This window comes from Dryobates pubescens, chromosome 8 (genome assembly GCF_014839835.1).
Source record: "Dryobates pubescens isolate bDryPub1 chromosome 8, bDryPub1.pri, whole genome shotgun sequence".
Classification (NCBI taxonomy): domain Eukaryota; kingdom Metazoa; phylum Chordata; class Aves; order Piciformes; family Picidae; genus Dryobates; species Dryobates pubescens.
The window spans coordinates 492,573-510,543 of NC_071619.1; the positions used below are offsets into that span (position 1 = coordinate 492,573).

The 17,971-nt window shown below is 49.2% G+C and overlaps 1 protein-coding gene across 1 annotated transcript; it reads right to left on the reverse strand.

The window, feature by feature from the left end:
• Window positions 1-1,250: 1,250 nt before the first annotated feature.
• On the reverse strand, window positions 1,251-17,373 carry GPR26 (G protein-coupled receptor 26). Its single transcript, XM_009910400.2, has 3 exons — window positions 16,322-17,373; window positions 10,566-10,679; window positions 1,251-3,520 (listed from the first exon to the last, which is right to left on the reverse strand). The coding sequence occupies exons 1-3, from the start codon at window positions 16,987-16,989 to the stop codon at window positions 3,289-3,291; spliced, it is 1,014 nt and encodes a 337-aa protein (XP_009908702.2). The 5' UTR covers window positions 16,990-17,373; the 3' UTR covers window positions 1,251-3,288.
• Between the last annotated feature and the right edge of the window lie 598 nt (window positions 17,374-17,971).

A 17,971-nucleotide genomic window follows, 5' to 3' on the forward strand; every position in this document is an offset into this window, starting at 1 on the left:
ACAGCTCTGCTTCACAAGCAGAGACCATAAAGCATTGTGCATTACATTTACCATCACTGCCCTAGCTCACTGGAGTCAAAGTGGTGTACAGCACATAGAATACTCAGCAGATAGTTACTCACAGCCACATTCATCACTTAGCTCAGGAAGGTTTGCCAGTCGCCTATAAGAATTCAGCTGAATATCAAGCACTTGACAAGCCACAGGAGTGTATTTCTAGTACCTTATAAAACGTCAGCAGGAAGTGTTGGGCTCTGACTGTTGTTCTGTGGACTGAGTCAGTTTGCCAGGCACCAGCGTTTGCACCTCCCGCTTGCTTCAGATGGTGGAAATATGACAATGTGTCAAAGAGCTGATGTAAGGGAGGGGAAGCTATAGTTATCCTCTGTTAGAAGATTAGCTCTAGAAGAAAGGCACCACGAAAGAAAGACAAATGTAGGAACATGTACAAGGGGAGAGGTTTATTGCTGATGGTGAGACACAGATCAGCCAGGGGCTGGCTGCGGTACAGGAGTGGAATGAGGCAGGTCCGGCGCCGTAGCCCTCTCCAGCTTTCTGCTACCCTGAATGGGGTTGGGTTGTAGGTTTTTTGTTGTTGGCTGGGGGTTTTTTTGGGGGGTGGGGGGTGGAATTTTCTTATTCTGTTTGAGTAATCGATGTGAAGTTTGAAACCCTTCTGGGACTGGGTTCATCAACATACAAACCTCCCACTGACTTTGGCGGCAGCCACAGGCATGAGCTGCGCACAGCTCCGGACTGTAGCAATGAGCTTGTTGCAATTTACTTCAGCAAAAGTGGTGTTAGCAAAGCAGACAACAACCTGCCAGAGAGCTTTTTATCAGTCTAAGCTCCCTAATAACCAGATTTGTAATATCCTGTGTTGTGATACAATCAAGGGGATTTGATTTCTTAAGGACCAAGTAAGGGGCTGGGTGATTTTATCTATGCACCTGAGAAAATTAAGCAAAGCCTAAGAGGTGACATGATGAAGATGAGGTAGACTTTTGTCTGGCCAAGGGCTAATTGTGACTGCAGTCTTGTTCAAACTTACTTAAGTTCTATGACTATATTCATGTGTGTATTTTATTCTAATTATAGGGGAGGTTATAAGTAAAAGCAGTAGTTATGTTGCAAGTTGTTATTAGATGGTAGATGATGATCAGCATTATACTAATTCTCCCATTGCTAAAGCAGGTGACAATGTGAGTTTCCAGATTAACCTGGTTCCTGGCAGCTATGGTACCAGCCATGGGCTTGCCCTTACCCTTATCTTACCCTGGCAAAGCTCTCCAGACCTGCAGCTGAGGTCTTACCCCATGTTCATTGCTGTGTTCATCCTCACTTTGAGTTACCTCAGAAAGGTAACTGGCCAGAAACTCCAACACTGGACACTTCTGCATGGAATGGTTTGGGTTGGAAAAGACCTTGAAGCTCCCCAAGCCCAGCCATTATCTAACTGTACCAGTGTGTAAGGTATGAAAGAAATGGAATGTCTGTCCTATTGGAGACTGCTGTCTGTGGTAGAGCTTGCAAGATGGGATGTGCTGATGCCTGCAGAATGACTGCTGGTGGTCACTTGGCACAAGCAATAGGAAATGCTCTAATTTAGTTCATTATCCTACCTCATGGCCACTGGAGCAGGAGCTTTCTTGACCTACCCACACCAAAACAAAGTTAATTTCTCATGTCTTATGGACTGTAAGTCATTTTCTGGGGGGGAAAAACACATGCAGAATTAAGCTCAGAACTGGAGTTAAGTCTTTTGCCAGTCAGATTACAAATGTGAAGTATTTGAAGCCAATGGATTGAAAGGAATTTTAAGGGTTTGTAAGGACAAGACACTGCATTGGTGTGAGTTGTTTCAGAACTCAGTCATTCCTAAAAGTCATAGCAGCAGAAATGACAACTGACTAGTTATTGCTTTGGCTATTCTAGGGCTAAGTCAATAAGAAAACACTTGGGAAGCTTTCCCATTCCATAGTGCTTCTGCTGAACTGAGAGAAGCTTAAAGCGTCCAGGAAAGTAACTCTTCCTGAGAGGCTGGAGGACGGCTTCAGCATCCCATCTCTGTGCGACAGTTGTGCAGCCATCTCCCAGCTGTAGCTGTGCTTACAATGAAATAAATAACCTAACAAAAATGAAGAGGAGGTGTGCCACCCAGGATTGTCCTGGTTTGAAAGTCTCACTGGTGCTCAGGCCTGGGCTAGCTGCAGGCTGAAGTGAATGAATGGCAGTTCCTGGCAGCATTACTCTGCATGGCTGCAGTCCAGAGCTCTGGGAGCTGCACTTGCAGTTTATTGGCTGCACTTTCACGGTGGAGAAGGAATCTGTTGGCTTTGCATCCCTGCTTTGAAAATTATACTTTAAAACCCAATTTTAGGCTCATCTTTCCTTGAAGTAGCATACCTGTAGGAAAAAACCCAACCAACCAACAGGATTAATAACACCTCAGAAAAAATAGATTACTTTTTTCCCCTGGGCACAGGGCCCAGTTCTGCATCTTTGGGCAAAATGCATCTCTTTAGAGCTCAGATATGCTGGAAGGTAGGCAGGAGGCATTGTGACCTTTCCATCTCATCCACTGGCTTGACCTTCCTGAAATGTTATCAGGAGGGAATAATGGGATTCTGTGGAAATGACTTTACAAACCCTTAGATAAGAGAGGGCTGAATCCAGCCAGAACTGGGCATCTCCTTCTGTTCTACAGGAGTGTTCACAAAACAGGTGTCAGAAGAACTTGAAAGCCATGTTGGGCATTGTGTGAGTATCTAGGTAGAGATTTTTCCATTAGAATTGTCTTACTGAGTGTTTTTCTACACATGACATAGCCAAGCAGCCAGGTTGGGGTGGTTTTTGTAAGGCCAGGCTGGCAGCTGCCTTGGAGGGAGCCTTACCTGCAGCACAAATATCCCTGTGCAGCTTTGCAGAATAACCTTGTGGTGGCATCAGTTTGCTCCCATGACTTTCATGAGTCCTTTTGCTGAGGACTAGCTTTTTACCCTCTATTTATGTGCAAGTGCTGATGGAAATCAATGAGAGGTTTGTATTTGCAAAGCCAGCAGGACCACAGATCAATAGCACTCTTTTAGTCGGAGGCAAGAGCTGGAGGCAGCCCGCCTGCCTTGGGTGTCAGATGGGCTACTGGAGGGACACAGGCTGGGCTTCAGCATGTCCTTGACTGCCTCCCAAAGCCTTGGCAGCTGAGGATAGCTACTAGGGGTAGGCCAGCTACTTTTGTTTCCCATCACGTGTTGTTTGCTGTGCCTTGCAGGTCCCATACCAGGCTCCTCACTCACTCAGCTGCAAAACATTCCGATTGTGCGGCTCGCTTGTGAGGGCAGAGGAGTTGATGGAGCTTCTTTTGAGGATCTTGTTTATGAGGTCTTTCCATGTCTTCTTGTACTGATGCCGCAGCAAAGAGTACACAAAAGGGTCTGAAACCACTTTGCTGTAAGCTAAGCACTTGGACATGATTCCCCAGTGGGAGCTGATGTGGACCACAGAGGATAATTCAACAAGCCTGTGGAGAGAGGGAGGTCAAAGGAGTGAATCTTCATATTAAAAGAGAGCAGCAGCACACTGTAACCCATGAACCCCCACCCCCAAACCTCCATTTATGCCTGGGCAGTTGCAAGGGGAAAAGAGAAAATGAAAGCAAGCCATGCTCATGAGCATGAGGACGTAGCCCTCCCCTTGCCCAAACCTAAGACTGCTTGAGGGCAGCTTGAGGGCTGTTGCTGGAGGATGGGACTCCACAGCCCCTATGAGAGCATCCTGGCCTCAGCGCTCTGCACATTTAGCTCTGCATTTACTGAGGGGCTGAGAGTGGCCCTTGGATGTGTTGCCTTCTAAAGGGTTCTCTTGACCATTTGCCTCAATAAATACGGAAGGGTTTAGTGCGAAATGGGGTAGCTCCATGAGGATATGAAGCAGTCTTCAGAAGACCCTGAGTGGTTTTGGCAGTGAAGTGTTGGTAGCTCCACCAGGTTTTCTCTCCCCATTTCTCTGAGCAGCTCTGTAGGGCAGTTCTGGTCAATGTAACTCTGCAGCTGTTGAGAAACTGTTGATGTTTCTAGGGGACAAACAGCTGCACGTGCTGCTGGAGAGGCCCACTATGGGATGGCAAATAACATCTTTGTTCCTAAAGCCTTCCTGCAGAATACTTCACTTGATGCAGTTTCTTCAGCCAAGGCAGGGAGCAGTGTGGCATGCAACTCCTGCAGCAGCAGCGACCGGAGCGTTGGTACCTCAGGCAGCTCAGAGCTGAGGATGTTTTACCTCAGCCTTTTTTCTCTCATTCCATAAACTTTCAGTACATCATGTAGTTCAGAGCAGCACTGGCTGCAGTACTGGCTGGTCATCGTTTGAGCACAAAAGTGGAACTTCACAGAGCCGTAGCTTCAACTACATCAGGCTGCTCAGAGCCCCAGACAACCTGACCTGGGATATTTCCAGGGACAGGGCAGCAACCATCACTCTGGGCAGCCTGTGCCAGGGTTTCCCCACCCTCACTGTAAAGGATTTCTTCCTTCTGTCTACACTAAATCTACCTCTTTTAGTTTCAAGCCATCACCCCTTGTCCTGTCACAGCAGGATACCTTTAGTACAGAAAGGATACCTTTAATTACAGAAAGGCTAAAATAAGGTGTCCCACAGCCTTGTCTTCTCCAGGCTGAACACCCCCAAATCTCTCAGCCTTTCTTCACAGGAGAGGTGTGCTCCAACCCTCAGTCATTTGAGCACAAAAATGGGACTAAGCAGCCCTCATTTTTTACACTGCTGATTACAAGTTTCTGTCTTCCCTCCCTGTTCTGGTTTGCCTGGACAGCAAACTCCATGGCAAAAGGTCAGTCTCTTCCCAGATATCTGTGCACATGCTCAGCACCATGGGTCTGCAGGCAGTGTTGGGGCTTTAGCCACTCAGAGTGGCTTTTGCTAGCTGCAGTATTGGTACTTCTGTGATCCAGCACAGTTCTGTCTGCCTTGTGCTAGTTACTTGGCTCTGTTGTGTATCCCTTCCACTGGCAGTGAGGTGCACCTGTGCCGTGGTGCTTTTAGGGCTGGTGAGACCAGCCACAGCTCTCCTGGGGCTCACAGATGTGTGGGACACTTGAGGTGACCAGGCTATCTTCCATAAAGCCCTTGGGAGCTGCTCTTGCCCTTTCACTGGTGCTGCCTGGCTTAGGTGATCACCATGAGCACTCTGAGCTATCAAAGCATCCCCATCGGTCCCGTTGCTCAACTAAGCAAATGCTGCTCTTCCAACCTCTGCTTGTAACTCAGGGTTGATATCTCCCTTCCAAAGCAGGACCCAAACTCGGATGTAATGATCACCTACTCCAGCTGCTGGGGGTCCCATCCGGTGTGTTCTCCCTTGTTTAATAAAATGTAGCTGGCACCACCAATGTTAATGTGCCTTAAAATGAGATTAGACTCTGGAAATTAATTACCTACCCAGTCCTATTTACTTTGTCATCTACCCTGAGCCATCCTTCCTCTCCTTATTCTCCATGTCACAGATTTGATGCCTTCTTTGCATTTTAAATTTCCTATGTTGAATTTCATAAGGTTCTTTTACTGAAAGCTTTACAGATGTGAATTTGATAAAGTTTAATTAAATTCAGAGGATGCTTTGAGTGACCAAAATCTGACAAATGTGTGCCTGAGTCCCTGTCAATCACCTCCACAAGACGTTAGCGGTCTCCATTTGGAGCATGTCAAACAGACTCTTCAGGGTTGCCTGCCCAGAGCTGTGAATTTTGCCTTCCTCGACTGCTCCAGTAAAAGCTTACATTTTTATGGGCAGAAATTGAAATATTTGCTTTGATTACATTCCCTGTCCCTGATATTTTCACATTTTGCACTTCCTGTGTGTTATGTTCTGTAGTGAATGACATTCACAGGTACCAGGCAGCAACACAGACGTGCAGATGAAAGCCTGAGCCCTGCGATCCCGTTTCAGGCACAATTAAATGTCAGCCTTTCAAGGCACATCACATTATTGCCTTTGAAAGAAGGTTTTGTTTCTCATTTGAGAGGGAAATTAGATGCATAGCTTCCATTTTCATGAGCAGTTTCAGCCAAAAAGAAGACATTTTCAGGGAAGGAGCATTAATATTTCAGTGCTCCTGGTAAGTGAAATCCTACTGTATCAGCTATGTAATTCCCTATCCTGCCTTCATAAGCCACTCTTCTACTGCCTGCTCTTCAATGTCATTTTATTTCCCAGCTATAAGCTCTTCTGCTGTGATCCCTTGTTAATGTTGTAGGAATGTATTGTTCTGGGGTGTGTGCCACTTCAAACAGACACCCAGGAAACCAATGAGGGTGCTGCTCTGGAGACTCAGACCTTGCTCTTTTCCACAGGTATCACACACTGGGAGCCCTTTACACACATCTGCATTTTAGCACTTCAGGGAAATATTTTGCTGAGCAAGTGCACATCCAGTGACCAACTGTTGTGCACTGCTTGCACCTGAGACCCTAACTGAGTTATGGAGAGCATTCTGAACAACCCAGGGTCTCAGACAAGCTCAAACATCTTGTTCAGAAGTGAAACAAAGCTGGCTCTGCATTGTGGAGCTGGCAGATGACAAAGTTCTCCCAAGAGTAAGTTCAGTCCTGTCAGCCTGTGCTCCTAACGTTCCTCTTTGAGTCTAGTGGGGAGGGGTCTGGAGCACAGCCCTGTGAGGAGAGGCTGAGGGAGCTGGGGTTGCTTAGCCTGGAGAAGAGGAGGCTCAGGGGGAGACCTTCTTGCTTTCTACAACTACCTGAAGTGAGGTTGTAGCCAGGTGGGGGTTGGTCTCTTCTTCCAGGCAACCAGCACCAGAACAAGAGGACACAGTCTCAAACTGCACCAGGGGAAGTTTAGGCTCGAGGTGAGGAGAAAGTTCTTCCCAGCAAGAGAGATTGGCCATTGGGATGTGCTGCCCAGGGAGGTGGTGGAGTCACCATCCCTGGAGGTGTTCAAAAAGGCTTGGATGTGGCACTTGGAGCCATGGTTTAGTTGTCAGGAGGTGTTGGGTGGCAGGTTGGACTTGAGGTCTTTTCCAACCTTATTGATTCTATGATTCTAGTTATGATTATTCTTCTCCCCACACAAATCCCAGGCTATCAGAATTAGGCCTTAGCTGTTTCTTTGGTGTTTATGATATGAATAAGCTGACCATGGATTTTATCTTGATGCTGGTTCAACTTTATTTTCACTTTATTGGTTGGTAAAGTGAATCTTTCATATTTCTTGCCAGTGAAAAATCCCTCTTGGTACAACAGTGCCATGGCAGTGCCTGCTGGCAGGTTGGCAGTTAGGTCGTGGTGCATACTTTACAGTGGGCAGCTGGTTTTGAACTCTTGTGCCTAATCTTTTAAATCTCCTGCAATAAATCTTGCCATCCACTGCTTCTAGCCTCTGCTGTGCTCCAGAGCTGCAGGAGCCCCCTGTCAGCACATAGACGTGAGGCAGATGTGATGACAGCAAGCAGCAGAGCCAGACTGCAACTGCAAGCTTTTCTGTTCAGGAGGACAATAACTCTGCCTCACGTCAGCTGAGGCTTTTGATGAGGACTGGGAGGTCACTCCCACCAAACACATCAGGGACTGTGTGTGTTTATGTGCACACACAGGTAAGAACAAAGCTTGCAGGGGAATCCTGAACTTGCTTCTCTACCCCAGGAAGATCTGCATGCGGAGAGCAGGGAACCCCTCTAACACAGAGTTTGCTCACCCCTTGTTCCCCTGAGATGATACAAGAGAATTTTAATCTCCTGCCTGTTCCACCATCCTCCTCTGTAACCCAAGGGCTTGGAACTATGAATTTCCTTCTGATATTACTTCAGGATTTTTAATTTCAAGCCAATTTCCTCACACAGTGACAGCACTTATTAGCTCCCAGGAGCACAGCCCTGCGTGCCAGGATGAAACGCCCGCACTTGGAAATTAATATCAGACATTGGCATGACTTAGTTTAACTTCCCCTGTGAAAAGCTCCTTGGAAAGAGTAGGTTTGGAGCGATGTTATTTAATCATATAATGATAAATGTAGCAAAAGAACAGGGGTGTGCTAACAGAAGTTTCACAAAGCAGAACCAGGCTCTCCCTAGAAATGCAGGGTATGGGATAACACCTCTGGCACACTGCAACAGAGCCAAGCAGAACCACAGTCTAGTGGAGCACTGCTTAAGGTCAGCCACTGAAGCAATTAGAAGGGTGTTGTGTTGATACACAATGGAGTGTAACCTGGAAATCTCTGGTTTACCCGGAGCAGATGTTATCTGGCCGGGGTTGTAATATCAGCTGCCTCACTGCTTCATGGGACTGCTAGAGACAACTCATTGTTTTAGTGTGGAAACAAAACTAGAAAGGGGGAGATTCAGACTGGGTGTCAGGAAGAAGTTCTTCCCCATGAGGGTGGTGAGAGACTGGCACAGGCTGCCCAGGGAGGTGGTGGAAGCCTCATCCCTGGGAGTTTTTAAGGCCAGGCTGGATGTGGCTGTGAGCAACCTGCTCTGGTGTGAGGTGTCCCTGCCCATGGCCTGACAATTCTATGATTCTATGATAAGCAGCAAGCTGTTGTTACAGTGAAACCTTGTGTTCTGCAGCCTTCAGAGCTCACTTCATGGAGCACTGAAAAACATAAGTTAGGCATGCTGCTGATTAGAGCTGGCTGTCCAAATGAGAGGCTGAGCAATTCAGCTGGCTCCTGCTCACTGCCTTGAGCTGTGATTGACTGCTTCTGTCTCGTGAATGCAAAGAGCTGGACACAGTCCAGAAAATATTTCCTTATACGATTAAGCTCAAAAGCCTCCTAATCCCCTGGGCTTCATCCCCCTCAACTGCTGTGTGAGAGGCAGAGGGAGGGACAGTAATGCACCCCCATGCATGTAGTGTGGTGTCCAGCAAGTAGCAGAAGAGTGACTTCCCCATATCTTGTTGCTCGTCAATCCCTCTAAAGGTGTCAGAGCTGAAAAGCCAGGAAGATGATGGCCTTTACCCTCTGGCACACCTGGCACGTGCCCAGCCCTTCATGCATTGCAGGCCCTAGATCTTGACTCTTCTCTCTCTGTGTGGCAAAGCTATTAGTCCTCAACAGGCTGAAGGCTCAGAACATGTAAGTGATCCTTGTATAGACTGAAGGGAGGAGGATCAGGATTTTTCTGGCCTCTCCTCTGTATCTTAGGGCTACAAGGACACCAGAGAGTTAAGAGGAGGTGGGGACATGGGGCATGGATGCTGGGCTGGGATGCCTGTGGAGAAGCACAAGAGTACTTTGGGCAGTCCTGGTTAGAGCTCTTGGCATCACTCAGGACAAAGCCATGAGCTACTCTGTGACTGTTGATGATGTTCCAGAGTCCCAACACAAAATGAAATGTAACCATTTGTGATGAAGCAAATACTCTAATGCCTCATAGCCTGAGAACTGAGGGTACAGGTCCATGGCTGTAACTCCTTTCATACCCTTGGAGAGTGTGGGGCAGGGAATGTGTTTTTCTGACTACTAGGTAAAAGCAGAGTCAAATGCAATGTACTTGCAAAGCCGTTACACACCACCAGCAGGAATCAATTAGCTATTATGATCGGCACCACAAAACCGATGGACATGCAGGTTGCCATTTCCACTAAGGGACTACGAGACCTTGGGAACTGTTTTGTTAGGAATCCAGGATATTTTATTAACCTGGGAAAGCCTGGGCTTGGCTCTGTGCCCACAACTCACTTGTGATGCCTTAATTCAGTTTTCCAAAGATTTTTCATGGTGGATCTGAGTTTGACTAAAGTCAGCCCAAATAATTTCTGCTTGACAGCGCTGGTGTGGGCAATCCTTGAAAACTGCCTGCCCCTCTCTGTGGCCTGCAGAGCAGCATTGCATTTCCCCCTAAGGCTTTTAATAAAGAATGCAAGCTGTAAATTTCCTTCCACAACAGTCTTTGGATACACTCACTTTTAAATATTTCTTGTTTGTTTCATAGGAGTAATTCTGTGTTTCCCACAGGAGCCATTTCCAAAGATAAGCCAGAAGAGAGGCAGACATCTGGCCATAAATCACAAGAATTTATTTCAGCTGTGAGCTAGAACAGCTTTGATAGCTGATGTTTATGACTAATAAACTCTATCCAGTCAGACAAAACTATCATTTAAGTCCATGGACCATGTTTCCACCTCAGCTGGACCTTGGGGACCAGATTTTTATAGTCTGACCTATTCAGACAAATATCTTCCCCTGCAGATCACCTCTGAGAAGGGAGGCAATCCAAGGAGTAGTTGATCCCTTGATCCAAAAAAGTCTGCAAAATCCTGGGGACCAGCTTCCTAAATCACCCTCATGAGACCAACATCTCAGCTGGGACAATCAAACAGATTTTGACCCCCAGACTGCGTCAGGGTTGCATTGGGCAGGTGCTGTGACACTTCAGAGGGTGTTGTTAGTTCAGCAAATGCAATCTGCCTCAGGAGCGGAAAGAGCACATCAAATTTTCATAGGAGGCCATTTTCATGGCTCATAGTGCCCTACTTCTCTGCATGAAGAGTGCATCTCAGCAGCCTTCTCCAGGCTGCAGGTGGGTACTTACCTTGTAATTACATAAGGTGCAAAACAGAGTATGAAAGTACCGATGAAGGTACTGATTTTCTTGGTCGCTCGCTGCCTCCGCCGCCGCTGCTCCTCTAGACAACGCTCTCTTACGCTGCGTGACAGTCAACACAAACAAGAACAAGGATCATGACATCAGGTAGCAGACTGCAATGCCTTTACTTGTGGAATGATGGAAATCAATCAGTACAACAAGTGCTGTGTTCACACAAGTTCACCAGTTCACCTACTGTTGGCTTATGTGGGATGATACCAAGTGTGGATGCACTGTGGGATCATCTCCTCCAAACCCACTGTGGTACACAACTCCATTCCGTCAGTTTGGATCTAGTCAAAATGGTGCAGTTTAGCCTGGAATGCAGCTGCAGCCCCTTTCTGAGTTCCTGTGGGCTGTATTTGCAGGGCAGAGTTTGCCTCATGCTGTTCAGAGTTGTAGGAAATATGCAGTGCTGGGTAGGCAGCATGCTGCTTCCCTGGAAACACCAATTCCAACACCACTGTACTAGAGAGGAGAAACTTCCCAGCCAGATAAGCAATAAGCCACAATAAAATCATAACAGCAAAACCACCTTCTGCACATGCAGCACAGCACAGGAGAAATCACTGCAGCCCATAGCTCTGAACTGGGTGGCCATAAATCCCTGGGCGGCAGCTCTGACAAGGCTCTGCCAAGCCCAGAACTGCACAACAAAGCCACAGAGCTGTGATGGTCCAGGTCCTCACCTCAAACCAGTCTCGTTCCTGTCAAAACAGACACAAACTTCTCACACCTTGGGGCTTTTTCCTACCTGTGACATTTTAGCATAATCGTTTCTCCTTAGAGATTTCCAGTGGTGGTCTCATCAGGCCACTAGAGAGCTGCTTAGGCTGGTGTGGTGTTGGGAAGGTGATGGGAGCATGGGGCTAAGGCCACATTTCCTCTGCAGGTAAATCATCTTTGAGGTCAGCACATTTGCTTCCCAAGAAAGTGACAGCATGAGGACCCATCGTCCTCCTCCTCTGCCTGCTTGTGTGACCCCTGTGCATTTTGAAGGAAGTGGATCCAGTCTGGATGGACAGCAGCATTTGTATCTCCCAGAGCTCCAGAGCCATCTGTACCCAAACTGTCCCTTTGGGAAAGAGCAAGGCCAAAGCCAGACTGTGCTCCTGAGATCCCCCTCTAGGAGTTGACTTTATACTGCCTGCGGTACCTGCAAGGGTTTGATCATCACCTAAATGCATGCTGAGTTCTGAGGCTCTGTGTTCTTTGGTGGCCCCCATGGCAGTGAGTTTTGTTATCTTTTGGCTGTGTTTGAGGAAAGGTTTCCTCTGATCTGTTTCACACATGGTCTTACACTGCCAGTCCCCAGAGCAGCTACCATGCTGGCAAAATGAACAAATACAGGAGAAAAAGGGTTTCATGCTTGAAATAACAAACCACCTTACTCTTAAGGAATGTGTCCAAGTAGAATGACAACACATCTAGAAGTGCTACACGTTCTGGGAAGCTGCCATGTGAGGAAAGGCTGAGAGAGCTGGGTTTGTTCAGCACTCAGGAAAGGCTCAGAGGAGACCCATCAGCATGTTCCAGTATTTAAAGGGTGGTTAAGAAGAAGATGGAGCCTCCCTTCTTACAAGGAGGCAGGTGGGGAAGACAAGGGGCAATGGGTACGAGTCGCTGCTGGGGAGGTTCCAGCCAGACACAAGAGGAGGAACTTCCCAGTGAGAATCTGCAGCCCTCGGAATAATGTCCCAGGAGAGTGGTGGAGTCCCCAGCACTGGACACCTTTAAGATCCATCTGGACAGGGTGCTGGGCTGTCTTGTCTAGACTGTGCTTTGCCAAGAGAGACTGGACCAGATGATCCTTGAGGTCCTTTCTGTCCTGGGGTTCTGTGTTCTGCGTCTGAGCCATTTGCAGCTAGAGATGAGAGCTGACAAGGGAAAACACCTGCACCTTTTCAGGGGAACCTGAGTGCTCTCCTGTCTGCAAGCACTGGGGAACTTGGACTGGTTTTAGGTGCAGAAATGATTTTAGAGGTCTGACAGCTTCATTTAAGACCTTAGTTACTAAGTTCATAGTATCCCAGGCACATGGCAATACAGGAAAAGCGATGCTGGGGTGTAGAGGCAGGAGTGGTTTTGCCTCGAACAGCTTCCCCAGCCATAACTTACTGACACATACAAAGCCGTCTTTGACTCCTGACTTGGTTTGAGAAGTCCTGATAGACTTCAAGCAATTTCTTTAGTTCAGCCTTTCCAAACGTAGCTAATAAACCCTGGAGCACAGAGGCAGGCAGTCCATCCCCCCGCTTCACACAGAGCGTGTCCACAGCTGGGTGCTTTGCTGCTGCACACACTCTCATGCACCAAGAGAAGAACATGCATGCAGGCTCCAGCAACGACACTAGCACTAGAACTGGGGTGTTGACCAAGCTTTCCTTTACAGAGCTTCATGTCCTGGAAAATCTGAGGTGTATCCCTTTGAAGGTTTGGTGTTTTAAACGAAGTTTATGAGATACTGGACTGTAAGCTGTGTAGCCCTGGATGCACCACAAGGGAGTAGAGATAATTTGAGTGGAGAAATACATGGGTCAAGTGCTTAGGCAACTTGCCCAGACCTTTCACAGCACCAAGGGTCTCTTGGTCTTCAGAACAAAGCCCAGAAAAATCAGGACTGCATACAAATGCCTTAGCTGCCTTGAAAGGACACGTGCCCTCAACATTCACACCAGTTTGTGTGGGATTTAGGGGGTTGCTTTGTGCTCATCTCCAATGATCTTCAGAAGCTCACTCGTGTCTCTGCAAGTCACAGGTAATAAAGCCATCTGTCACCACGCCTGTCACTAGGCCTCCTTGAGGGCAGATTCTGACTCACAGGAAGCAGAAAATTGTCCATCCACATTTCTCAGCATTGAAACTAGACCTAGCAAAAAGCCAGAGCAGCCAGGGTAGTCTAAGGTGGGCTTACAAACTTTGTTCTCTGGTGTGCCTTCTCGGATCATCTGTGTCTGTACTGTTGGGCACTACAACAAACACTGAAGCTGCCCCTGGGGTGCACCACTTCCATCCTCCAGGTGATGCCTTTGCAGTGCCAGAGCTTTGGAAAGCAATCACAGAATCACAGAATGGTGGGAGCCTGAAGGGACCTATTGAGGTCACCTAGTCCAAGCACCCCACTAAAGCAGGGTCGCCTGGATCAGGTTGCACAGGCATGCTTCCAGATGGGGTTTGAGGTCTGACCCTTTCAGCGATGGTAGCCGTCACCAGTTAAGGCAGCACCACTACAGATCAAGTTGGCCACAGCTCTGTAGTCTAGCACAGAAGCTAAAACTCTCCTTTCTTAGAGAGAGGCATCAGAATAATCTGATGTGAGAAACAGAGAGGAGTTACTAATGCAGGTTCCTGCCAGGAAAGTGCCTGTACCACTCCGTCTGCTCTGAAGAAAGGAGGTAGCATCTCTCAGCCCCACTGAATCCACTCCTCAGTGAGGTGACCACAAAATGCACAAACACCCTCACAGTAACCTAAGGCCAGGAAAGGAATGCAGAGGAGGATAAATACCACGGAGATTTTGGTCCTTTTTCTCAAAGTTTGCTGTGCAGCCCAGGCACACTTCCAGCATTAGCAGAGATGGTGCCAGCAGCCCCGGCAGCTGCACGGCACTGCCCCGAGGGCAACCACCACAGCGCACGGCGCTGCAGGAGTCAAGGGCAGCCAGGGCACGCTTAGCAAGCAGACAGCGCGGAGGAGCGGGGAGTGTTTTCCTCCTCTGCCTCGGGGGATAAGGGAAGATTTACACACGTGTTTCTCAAGAAACAGTAGCAGGGCTTGCCCAAAGGTCTGCTCCCACATTCTTGGTCAAGAGACAGATCAGATCAAACAGCTTAACTGGAGAACCCTGAGCAAATGTTTCTGCACTTCTAGCAGTGTGCTGTCCTGCTCTGATCCTTTCAGACTTATTTGCCTTAGGCTTAGGAATCCCCAAAATGTGCCCTTTTTTTGAGGACAGACACATGTGCTCAGTCCTGCAGCTCTGCTCCTGGCTGGCTGCACATGGAGAGAGCTGATGTTTGCCTCCAGCTTGCAGAGCGCAGGACAGTAAGTGGAGAGAGGATGTCCAGGTGGGATGCCTGGCATGGGACTGCCCTCCTCAACTGCCCTGGCTTTCCTCTCTTCCAGGCAGACTTCTTCCCCTATATCAGACATATCCCTGCACTGCCAGCATTTTCCTGAAAGACATTTCCCTTCCCTTCAGCCTCTACAGAGAAAGTCTGAACCTCAAGATCCTGCCTCTGACTCTCTCCCAAGCACCACATGCACTCCTCACAGCTGCTCTGTCACCCTACTTAGCCAAACCACTGTCTCCCTTTTTTTCCAGGCAAATACATCAGGCCTGTCCCTCTCCAGTCACTCACTCCAGCCACAATAAGCCCTAGGACAAACCAGCACCCCTGAGCAAACCAGGCTGATTCCTTTCCACACCGAGGCCAGTGTCTCTGGTTTTCCCCTTCACACAGCTCCCTCGCTGACTCTGACGCTTTATGCCAGTCCTGGATGGGTCTTAGTCCCATCTGCCCCAGCAAATCCAAGCCCCTCAGCCAGGTTATGCTGATCCATCAGCCACACTATGCCTCTCTGACCTGCCCCAGTGGTGCAGATTCATTTCTCAAATTCCCATTTCCCAGGGAGATTACTCTGGCACATCTTGTTGCTCCCTTCCCACCAGCCTGGTCCCACATCCTTCCAGCTGTGCCTGTTTCAGTCCTCTCTGTTTCCTTCTTTCCATATCTCATGGGAAGAGCCATCACAGCCCACTCTGACTTCCTCCTCCCCTGAACTCTGGGCATCTTCCCCAGCTCCTCACCAGCACTGCTCCCTGCCCAGCAGCACCCTTGAACTTACACCCTGCAAGACTTTCTCTCCTCCAGCTTCACCACTGACCCGGGGCAAGCTGTCTCTCCCACCATCCCTCCTCCAGCCAAATCTGCAGCCCTTCCAGACCCAGACACAGCCTATTCAGACAAGATGTATAGTTTGTGCATAATCCCAGCACACATTCATCCTGCCTGGTGCTTGCTTTCAAGCCTATTTTCATCCCAGCTCCCAGAGACTTTTCTCCTCCTCTGCCTAGGCACAAGGGGCTCTCATTTAAAACAGATTCTATACATCCCTTGCTTGTCATATTGGCATTGCTACTGAGGTCTCTCTGGCTCGGATTTCAGTTGGGGCATCCAAGCATATGAATTTTGCAGGGGTTATCCCCCTACAATCCTGCCTTTGGGAAAGTTAGAGAGAGTACAGCGGTAGGGAGCTGTACTGGGAGCTGCCAAGGGAAGAGCACACAGCGCCCAGCTCCCTTCCTGAACTGCAACCAAAGGGACATGTGCAATCCCAGCTTGCTCCCTCCTGGGGATCCAGCACCCTTGGGGCTGGCAGTGTGAAAAAACACAAATCTATCAACCGCTAAGTCCCCCTGCAGAGAACAAGGGCAGCGACCTGATGGCTGTCTCAAGGGACAGTGCATGCTCAGTCAAAGCAAACCTTTAAGGACAACAACAACAACGGAGTTGCTTCTGCAGCCAGAAAACCCAACACGAGTGAAAAGAAACATGCAGAACAGAAGGAGGATGCTGTTTTCCTCCCCCTCCCCATCCTCTGCTATGCCACAGATCAGACTGTATTTAAGGTAACCCTGCAGCCCGTCCTCGATTCCTCTGCGGTGAGCAGTCCCCCGTGCTGAACACACAGCACCTTACCTGGGGTGGATGTCCACAAGCAGCACCAGGGTCTGCATAGTGATCACATCAATCCGCTTACAGTGAAACCGTGCCACCTTCAGCACTTTGAGATATGTGAAACACAAGACTACAAGGGAGAGGAGGAAGCTGAGGGTGTGAAAGACCACAGTGAAAATCACAAACTGTGTCCTATCCTCTGGTCTCTTGTTGTACAGGGTGCAGGAGGCATAGAGGTGATGGAAACCCACCCAGGAGAGAGACGCTGCCACTATGGGGAAGGACACGGAGTGCAACCACGTGTAGCTCAGTATCAGAGCAGCATCTCTGTACCTCATTTTGGAGTGGTAACTGAGAGGGAAGACCACAGCAATCCACCTGTCAATGCTCAAAGCTGCCATGCTCAGCATGGAGTTCGTGGTGAGAAAAGTCTCCAGGAAGCCCACAATGTGGCAGATGTGATCTCCTGCCGGTTGACTCTTGTAAATGATCCCAGCCAAGGTCAGGGGCATGTTGAGAACAGTCATCAACAGGTTGCAGAAGGTGAGGTTGAGGATGAACAATCCTGGGACCTGCTTGCGGATGTCAGCGCTGTACAGGAAGCACATCAGCACCAGCACGTTGGCCAGCAGGGCCACGAGCATCAGCACCACCACCACGAAAGCCAGGATCACCTCCCAGATGCTCATGGTGCGTCCGCTCACAGGAGGGGCATGTCCGGAACGGCGCGGCGCGGGCGGCCGGGGCGCATGGTGCGGGGCGCGCTGGCCTCGGCCTCCTCCCCAGCCTGCCCGCAGCCTCGCATGCCCTCCGGAGTTTTAGAGGAGCCGCAGCTCGCTCCTCCAGCCCCCCCTTCGCCGCTCCTTCCCACGTCAACGCTCTCCGAGACGTGCAGAGCAGCACCGGGGGTGCCCATCAAGCTGCGAGGAGGGCTTAGCACTTGTCAGCAGCGCCGAGCCGCTGCCTGCCCGCGGCCCCGCCGGGGGAGCGCAGGGGGTGCCGAGGAACTGCTCTCCGGAGAGCCCTCATTGCCAGCCCCCGGCTTTCAGGCGATCCACCCAGCGAATCCTGCTCTTTGCCTCTTGCTTTCTGTCTCTGTCTGTCTCTCTTTTTCTCTCCCCTCCCCTCTCCTCCAAGCCTCGCTCCCTTCCCGGCCGAGTGTAACCTGCTTTTTATGATCAGAGATAAACCCCCCCCGTTAATGGATTAAAGCATGCACACTGCTGGTGATTCGCGAGCCTGACTGTGTCATCCCTGCTCCACAACCCCTCCCCTTCTGCTGGCGGTGGAGACGGCTTTCCTCAGGAGAAATCCCCTGCTTGCATTTAATTGATTTAGCCATTAATTTGCAAACAGCCGTGTAACCACATTCCAGCACTGCAGCCCGCTCCCTGCATTCGCTGCATCGCTGCCACGGTCACTGCCTGCTCCCAGCCGGGGCTGGGGCTTTCTTTTCATTAGCTGTGTTTTAAAAGATGGGGGGTGGAGGGGTGGGGGGAATGGATGGGTTCTCTTCATTCTCTGGAGCTGTCATTAGGCTACCAGAATGCTTTTACTGCTCTGGTTTAGCATTTCGTGGCCCTGTGTCTCTAAGCACCATGCTCAGGAGGAAAATCACCCTTTGTGTTTAGAGGCAGGGAAAGCAAAGCCCTAAGTGCCACTGTCACAAGC